The sequence below is a fragment of the Pocillopora verrucosa genome, chromosome 1 (assembly GCF_036669915.1).
Source record: "Pocillopora verrucosa isolate sample1 chromosome 1, ASM3666991v2, whole genome shotgun sequence".
NCBI lineage: Eukaryota > Metazoa > Cnidaria > Anthozoa > Scleractinia > Pocilloporidae > Pocillopora > Pocillopora verrucosa.
In genome coordinates this window covers 30,975,033-30,984,416 of record NC_089312.1, presented here as the reverse complement: position 1 = coordinate 30,984,416, position 9,384 = coordinate 30,975,033, and the positions used below count along the sequence as shown (strand labels likewise).

At 37.7% G+C, this 9,384-nt stretch overlaps 1 protein-coding gene across 1 annotated transcript; it reads right to left on the bottom strand.

Annotated features, from left to right (window-relative positions):
• Positions 1-6,194: 6,194 nt before the first annotated feature.
• Positions 6,195-7,919, bottom strand: LOC131788263 (adenosine receptor A1-like). Its single transcript, XM_059105357.2, has one exon. It carries the CDS (start codon positions 7,828-7,830, stop codon positions 6,847-6,849), a length of 984 nt encoding a protein of 327 aa, XP_058961340.1. The 5' UTR covers positions 7,831-7,919; the 3' UTR covers positions 6,195-6,846.
• Positions 7,920-9,384: the final 1,465 nt, after the last annotated feature.

Here is a 9,384-nt window from a genome sequence, read left to right as displayed (position 1 = left end):
TAAAGCAGAAGACGAGACTTAAACAAAGAAAACAAGAAAACTGGACAAACAAAAACTTAATCGTGCTTCTATGTTTACGTTTATGATTCAACCTTCGTCTTTCAATTTGTGAAAATGCTCATGACATGCTTCTTTATCTTCATTGACGTCATTAAGACGGAAACGACATTTTGACAACTACTAATATCCTTATTGTTCAAAATCGTCTTATTGTTTTTAGATGCCCCCTCAAATTTCCCTTTGTGAAAGATATTGATGCATGCGGCTGGATCACGTAATAATCAACCAACAATTTGGTTAGGGCCGGGTCGCATTACAGACGATTTTACAGAAAACTGTTTACTTTAGGGACTAAAATCTGTCAACATACCTGTTTTCTAGTGCGACCCCTCATTTGTGATTTTTCAAAAATTTCAAAATCGGGAGAAAACGACCGTATAAGCTCAATTCATTTTCATTTCCGGTCTGAAGCAATTTGATTTTCCAGCCGACTTTTTCGAGCCAAAATGAAAATTGATCTGTAATGCGACCTAGCCCTTAGGCCAACTTTCACAGTTCAAAAATTTAATCAATGTCTACACTCATATTACTTTTCTTGTCTTTACTTCTTTTAGAGACTTTTATCCATGCAAAAAGATTTGCTTTATAGCACAAATAAAAAATTTTCAACGACTTGACGAGATTGCTTTAAATTTGCATGCATCTTTCGATAGCATCCCTTCTCATAGATCGTATCAATTACAGCCTACAAGTTCACCTTACAGCAATGTATTTTAAAGGATAGTTTGCTTAAATGAATTGAACGAAAACCCAGAAATTGTAAATGATAAATAACTTCCTAATGTCACGTCCTCGAGCCAAACATTTTCCCGTCCGCCCCTCCCCCCTCCCCTCCACCCTCTCCTTTCCCTTTCCCCTCCCCCTCCCCTATGAGTAGATAGTAATGAGTCGCGAATTGCATTGGATTGGACAACGATGTACTGTATTTTCTCGATTAAACGCCCGACCCTTATTAAACGCCGGCATCGAAAAAACGCCGGATAAAAACTGCCGATTTTTAAATAAACGCCGGGGGCGTTTAATGGAGAAAAAAGGTAATCGATAAATTTGTTAAAAGCTGCTTAGTTCAAACAACACATTTTGATTAATTTCAACAACAACAAATTTACATTTCTTATCTTTTGAAAAATACCTTCCTGAGAAAACTCATATGACAGACCATAGGCATTAACTATATGCAAAATCAATATCATGCCTTCCTAATAACATAGGCCCTCAAAGTCAGTCGGTCAAACCAAAATCATAAAATCTAATGCAATTAGGCTCCTTCAAATTCCAATGTTTAACTTGGTCAGATTCAGCAATTGCGATACTGAACAGAAAATCTTCCCCGATGTGGCGCACAAAAGCACCTTTACTGCTTTCATGTAAAAATCCTATGGCTCTTATTTCTAAATCATTACATTTTTTTTAATCACTTCATCTCTCTATTCTATGAGGGAATATAACTTAATTGATGACTCTGAAAATGACGTTAACGGCAGCATCAGTCTTATATAGCCCTTACATCTACACTGATTGAAACTGAACTGCCAAGTACACCTCATGTTTACAGCTAATGCAAATATTCAAGAGGTGGTCAATATTTCAGATTTGCAGTTTATTGTACACTAGATTCGTAACAGCTCTCCATTAACAAAAAGGAGTGACCGCTGAATACAACAGTAGATATTGATATGTCCTCGCGCTTTTCGCCTACGCACCAGTACAATCAGTGTGTTGTGTTTCCTTGGCTGGTCACAAACACAAGTCAATCTTTCAAAGTCGAACGTTTCGGTTGCTAGCATCAACGTTCTTAAATATTTTTCTTGAGCGACAAAATTGTATTTTTTAAAAAATGCTTGGCTGGTGTGAACGCGTTTAATCTCTCCGTATCTTTGTACACCAGTGAGAGACCCCTCAAAGACACCGAATCACTTTTCAAGCTCAAAGTAAGCACATTTTCAAAAGCTTAATTTTCAGCTGAGCACTGATAATTTGGTAATCCCCTCGTGAGTACGATAGCGTATGATGATTAGTTTGAAATGAAGATCGTGACATTTGAACACGACCTAGGCAATAAGCTTTCGCCTCGGCGCATTTGTTCAATTAAATGGTCAAAAATTGCTGACACAGCAAATATTAACATCCTGTCATTATCTTTGCCTAGTTTACAAACCAAACAATGTCAAGTTCGGAATCTCCTTAATTAGAGTCCTCAAGGCAAATCACAAACCCCATGTAAATCAGACAAGGGACCTAACTTCAGCTGCTTTCGTTTTGAATGAGAATGACTGCGCTTGTGAGCCATCACGATTTTTGGAATATGACAAACAAAGAAACTTTAAATGTACTCTAGCTGAGAGTGGACAACATAGAGACTACATCTGTAACCTTTGTCATTCTTGGGATCGCACGTGCTCCGTTAATTGTCTTTGGAAACTCGTTGGTAATTTGGTCAGTTTGGAAAAAAGATTGATAACTTTGTCAGTTCACAAACAACTGGTGGTCTGGGTATCACCAAAATTTTATTATTTGAGTCGGGATGGCCTTTTTGTGTGACTTGTAATCGTTCCACGAGATAGAAAAACTACTAAAAGAGATTGAGACTCTACAAGGTCACATGTAGGGGGCTAAGGGCCCGTTTCTCAAAAGTGTAGTTAACTTTTAGGGCTCGCATAATCTAAATTTAAGAAATAGTGGGGCGAATCCAAATATCAATCCATCTTATTTCATTCCCGATACTTGTTTTCAGAACTTAAACCTTGAGAAAAGAAGCATTTCATGTCGACTTTCATATCGTCATCAATCAGAAACCCACTGCACACGTCAATAAAATGATCTAACTTGGGTTAGTTTTAGATGAAAATGTAACATGGAAATCGCATATATCTGACGTAGCTAGTAAAAATATTGAAATCCACAGGTATACTTTTTAGATCTAGTTTCATTCTTTCCAAATCCTCTCGTCCCATGATGACCCCAAACCTTAAAGATTGTAATTTAATCTGCGGATGAAGCTCTAAAAACAAATGATCATAGAATTGTCATTAAGCAAAAATGTTTCATCGGGAAAGTAAACAAGTCTCACCATGGTACTCAGACGGATCCTATTTTCAAGAAACTTATAATCACCGCATATCCTCGAATAATCGCCCAGGTGCCTTTTTAAAGTTTCGGCCTAAAGGAGGGGCGCTTATCGGAAGGAGGGCGCGTAATCGAAGGGGGTGCTTAATAATAATAATAATAATAACAATAATAATAATAATAATAATAATATCTTTTATTTAAGCACGATAGGGTTTAAAGCTCAAAGCTTGTGGGGTCGTGTGAAAATAATTACTATATCAAACTATATTAAAATAGGGATAGCATTACTTGCAAAATACAGCTACCATGGTAAAAATTTAAAAATATTCAAGTTTCTAAAAAAGAAACTACCAAGCAGTACTGATTCCTCTGTATTTGAAGCTTAAAAAAGTTATAAATAAAGCGGAAATAGAAACAGCTTTTCCTCGTATCCCTAATATTAAAAACAGTGAGGGAGGAAGGGAGGGGGGGTTCTTATTCGAGGGGGCACTTGCTTGATATTAGGGACCTTAAGCAAAGCACGACGGCGACGGCAACGAGGACGTGACAAAACAAACGGTCTTATAACCAGAACAATAGCTCAGCAGGTGTGTTTTAAAACTGTGTACATTTCTTCACCTTCTTCTGCAAAATAACAACGTGAAATCATCAAAATTTGCGTGGTCCGAGAGAGGAAATCCCGACGGCAAATTAGTTAAGTTTCTATTGGGAATTCTACGCCTCTCTCATATGTTATGCCGAGGTTAACTTGCGGCCCTGTATGAGATGGTAAACACATCCAGTCATTCTCGAAATTCCAACTATAAATATATATATATTCATTTTTAATCAATGTCTTCCTTGACGTTGCTGTCCTAACTGCTAAAGGTCCCCAATATGGCCACGGGGGTTGTCGGTTATTCGGTAGAGGCGCTTATTTGAGCGTAGGTGCTTATTCGAGAAAATACGTTAACTTGCTTATAAAGCTTGGTCATTTCATGCTTTCGTTCAAAAGATCCTCTCTTAAAAATCTCAAAGTATATTCATGAGAAACAACCGAATCCATTGCCACAACACAAGGCACGCAAACTCCTTTCCTCTACATTTTGTGAAACAAATATGTTCAGCAGTTTTCTTCAACTCCCTTAATCTTGAGATCACTGGCTCCTCATCTCTAGCATTCTTCAGAAAAAAGATTTGAGATAACTTTTCTCAGCAACTACTCATTCTTCCATGGATAATAAATATGGCTTGTAAACTGGGTATTTACTATTCTGTTATCTACGGTTATTTAACTGAATACTTTTTGTGGAGGAACCCAAGCCTACAATACTTAATGGTATTTATTAGATTTCCCTGCTATTAATCCGTCTTTCCTTAACAATTGTTGTAAACTGATGTAATTGTATTTGAAATGGCACAGAAAGATAAACGAATGACAAGTTTTTTGGACTCCTAACTGTCACGACTTCCTAGAAACGAAAGAGTTGAGAACTTCAAAATCTTACCGAGAAAGATCCTTGAAATCTCAAAATTTGGACTTTGTTACAACTATTTTTACCTATAACGAGACATTTACTCGACAGAAAACAGCATGAACAGGACTGTAAAGGATTATGATTCTCGGAAGTTAACATGATCAGTTTGCGTGTACAGAAATAGTAATCATAGAGTAAGGTAAGAGGGACGATCTGTTGCCGGAAAAAAGAGTGAAAAGGAGGTTATAAATCTTCATTAAGATATTAATTGAAAGCAAAGGGTCATTTTCTGTGCCTCCGTCAGTTAGATGCTGGTTTTACTCATCGGAAATATAAGCCTAAGCCTTGTTCTCTTCGTAGAGTTTTCGGCAAAAAGGAGTCACATTACACCAAAGTTTTTAACATTTTTCTACTCTTGCTTTCCGCCACTGAAGTAGGAAGCGACAGGTTCTCATAACGCAAATCAGGCTGCGCTAAACAGAACTTTTTCGGGTCAAAGCTTTCTACAATTACTTGCCCTCTACTGTCTGGCGGTTTGGTTTTTTAACTCGGACAGAAGTTAAAGAAAGTTGTAACTCGATTCTCTTGAGTAATGCCTGGTGTTATTCTAAATTTATTTGCACCCTACTGATAGACATTGAAAAATTAATCAGTTATGATTGGTTGAGATAAATGCAGTTTTCTGCTAATTTAGTTCAGATCAGGGTTGATTTAGTGCAAAGAAGTAACAAACCAAATTCAGATCAGTCGATAATCAAAGAAACTCACAGATAGCCAATCAAATGCGAGCCTTGAATGTCGCAACAAAATTTGAAAATTTGCGAGCGGAACAATGGCCGGCGATTTAAGTGGGCTTTCTTTCGCCACCGCAGCTGAAAAACAGCTCTAACAACGAAAACACTGTAAAAAGCACTGCTTTTTGGTTGTCGGTTTGGAGAAAGTGGCGTTTAGAGAAGTGAATTACCAAGGAAATCGAAAATTACGAGCCGACCCAGCTTAACACTTTGCCCGAGCGATCCTACGCCAAGTCAGCAACAAACACGGTTAAACCTCGGAAACGACGATTCCATTTCATCGCCGATGAAAGTGATTCAGACAAAGACTGAACAATTCCTTTAACTGTTTAGTCGGACTTTGAACTTTTTTGTGCCTTAAAGATGTGAAGATATCATTGTATATTAACGTTTTGGTCGTACGCGGTTGTTTTGACCGAACGCACGGTTTGCACAAGGTACTTTTGGACTTGATGCGCGCGCTTTGCTTCTGCTTAATTATGATAAGCTATCTTATATTTTTTCATGTATATTATTAACACGTAATCACATGATTTTTCTCGTGCAATTTGGAATATATAAGTACTTGTTAATGTTTTCAAAGACCACAAATTGCACTTACCCTACGGGCTCGTGCAATTTTATTAGTCTTTAAAAAAAAATAACTCGTGCTTATTTATTCCAAATTGCCCTTAAAATCATGTGATTACCTATACAAACTAAGATATTGGTGATCGGAACTTAAAAAAAACTTACAGGAAATTGAAACTCGTTTCTCGTGAGTGACTTCATGATAACTTTATTTATTTGCTCCCAAATAAAGATATTTACGAGATATTGCCCTAGAGCTTGGTGTGTCGATCGCTTGATTAAGGCTCAAAGGATCTCATATTAATTTATCAAACTCAAATGAAAATCCCGACACGCAAGAAAACTACCTTCTAATATGCATCAGTTTCAATGCGAGAGAAACTCGCATTGAACTTCGCTCTCCCGCAAGTGCTATTTATGGTTTTCAAAGGCGATAAATCACTGAGTGTCTCACTGGGGTGATAACTTCTTTTACTGCTAACAGTTGAAATGTTAACCATTTTACTGCTGACGTTTAATTTCTTTCCGTTACGGTTGAAAGAAAATTTTAACCATTAACTTTCTTTACGACTAACAGTTAAAAGTTGTCAAGTTTTTTTTGCCTAAAGGCTAACTTTTATTTGCCGTTTTACAGCTCATGGTTAAACCCAATGAGACCCTCGTCACTCTCTAAATCTGGAAGGGTAAAATCTTCAGATACTGACGTCGTACTTCAATCAAGCAATCCACTAACCCCCACGGTCCTTCTGTTTACGAAATCTGATGATTGTTCGAAACACGGCAGATATTAAATATTCAACACCATCCTTCTATGCAATTAGATCTGTATATTTAACAATCAAAATTAAGACATTTAAGGTTCGTGCTTTCTGACAACTAAACCCTCGACAGAAGCTTTAAGATATCGTAAATTTTGACTTGTTAGCTTTTCCTTTCTTTAAAATGAGTTGCCTCCAAAAGTATAGTAATGTTTCTCTATACTTTGGGAGTCGCCACGTATACAAAAATGGGTTTAAACCCGAGTTTGCGCACTTCAGACTTCCTGAAAATGCGAAAGAAATCATCAGTAATGATAGATGTGTTTGGCACGCTTTGCAAAAGTAGATCAACGTTTTAATAATGAACCACGGCATGTAACAGATGAGAAATGCGCAGACGACGACCGATATGGCCTTGAAGAGATCTTTTTCTCTTTGCATTATAATGTTACGATCTCTGAGTGAGTGTCCTTCTGCTCTTTCTTTGGAGTATCGGTGAAAGTAGTTTAAGATCATTACGTACATGGCCAACATGCCCAAAAGCATAAATAGAAGTTGAAAGTTGTAGACAGCCCCCATTATGGCAAATAAATCGCGCAACACGAGGAATGCAATGCCAAAAACTATGAAATAAATCCAGCAAGCACAGTTGGCAATAAAAACTCTCTTATTTGTAACTGTTGCACGGTAACGAAGGGGCGTAATTACGGCGAAGACTCTGTCCACTGTTAGAAGGAACATATGGCCAAAACTCACGTTTACAGAGAAAACGTTGAGGGCACATATCACAGAAAGATCAAGTGGTGATTCTTCTCGGACAGATATCACCAAGCCCCAATAAGCAGTTACCGGACAAACCACCAAGCCAACTAATAGGTCTGCTATGGCCATGGATGTCAAAATGAGGTTGGAGGGTGACGATCGGAGTTTCTTGAGAGGATCTTTCCAAACTGCAACTAAGACCAAAATATTTCCAAATATGATTACGGGTGCCATTGCTATCGATAAGGCAGCGCTGATCGTTGAGAGTGGCCTCACGTTTTGTAGGCTTAGCCATCCTTCTTGAAGAGCTTGCCCGCTTGTTAAGTTCCAAATGTTGTAGTGGCCAAGAACGGCTGCCATTTCAACCTGTTATCTGAGTTAATTCCTCGATGGAGTCTGCAACTCGGTGACTCGTGTAAAAATAAGTCTTATGTTGAAGACACTTTGGTTCGCTTTGACCTCAAGAAGATAATGACAATATAAAGTTTGCGGTTGTATTGAAGTATATTGGAAGCTTCTATTTCCAATTGTGTATTCTCTCCACTTTGACTCCAAAAAATTCTTCTTTAAAGCAGAAGACGAGACTTTTACAAAGAAAACAAGAAAACTATACACACAAAAACCTAATCGTACTTCTATGTTTAGGATTATGATTCAACCCTCGTCTTTCAATTTGTGAAAATGCTCATGACATGCTTCTTTATCTTCATTGATGTCATTAAGACGGAAACGATATTTTAACAACTACTAATATCCTTATTGTTCAAAACCGTCTTATTGTTTTTAGATGCCCCCTCAAATCTCCCTTTGTGAAAGATATTGATGCATGCGGTTGGATCACGTAACAATCAACTAACAATTTGGTTAGGCCAACTTTCACAGTTCAAAAATTTAGTCAATGATTATACTCATATTATTCTATTGTCTTAAATTCTTTTAGAGACTTTAATCGTGCAAAAATATTTGCTTTATAGCGCAAATAAAAAAGTTTCAACAACTTGACGAGATTGCTTAATTGCATGCAACTTTCGATAGCGTCCCTTCTCATAGATCATATCAGTTATTAATCTCTCTATATCTTTGTACACTAGTAAGAGACCCCTCAAAGAGACCGAATCACTTTTTAACCCCGAGGCAACACATTGTCAAAAGCTTAATTTTCAGCTGAGCATCACTGAATAACTTAGTCATCTCCTCGTGAGTACGATAGCGTATGATGATTAGTTTGAAATGAAGATCGTGAAATTTGAATACGACCTAACCAATTAGCTTTCGCCTCGGCGCATTAGTTCAATTACATGCCCACAAATTGCTGAAACAGCAAACATTAACATCCTGTCATTATCTTGGCCTAGTTTACAAACAATGTGATGTTCGGAATCTCCTTAATTAGAGTCCTCAAAGCAAATCACAAACCTCATGTAAATCAGACAAGGGACCCAACTTAAGCTGCTTTCTACATTTGAATTGCGTTTTGAATGAGAATGACTGCGCTTGTGAGCCATCACGATTTTTGGAATATGACAAGCAAAGAAACTTTCAATGTACTCTGGCTGAGAGTGGACAACTTAGAGACTATAACTGTAACCTTTGTCAATCTTGGAATCGCATGTGCTCCGATAATTTTCTTTGGATACTCGTTGGTCATTTGGTCAATTTGGAAAGACCCCCTAAAGAAGCTTCGCAGATCGCCATCTGGGTTGATCGTGTTATCAATGGCCACTGCCGATTTTCTTATTGGATCAGTTCTACTCCCTACAGCCGTGACTTGGGGTTGGTCCATGTTTCATTTCAAAATTCCCCGAATTCCATACCTGGCGGTCAGTGCAGTCTTCGTCTACGTTAGCGTTGGTCACATCTTCCTCCTAATACTTGACAGATTCTTTGCCATCGTAACACCGCTTCAGTATCAAA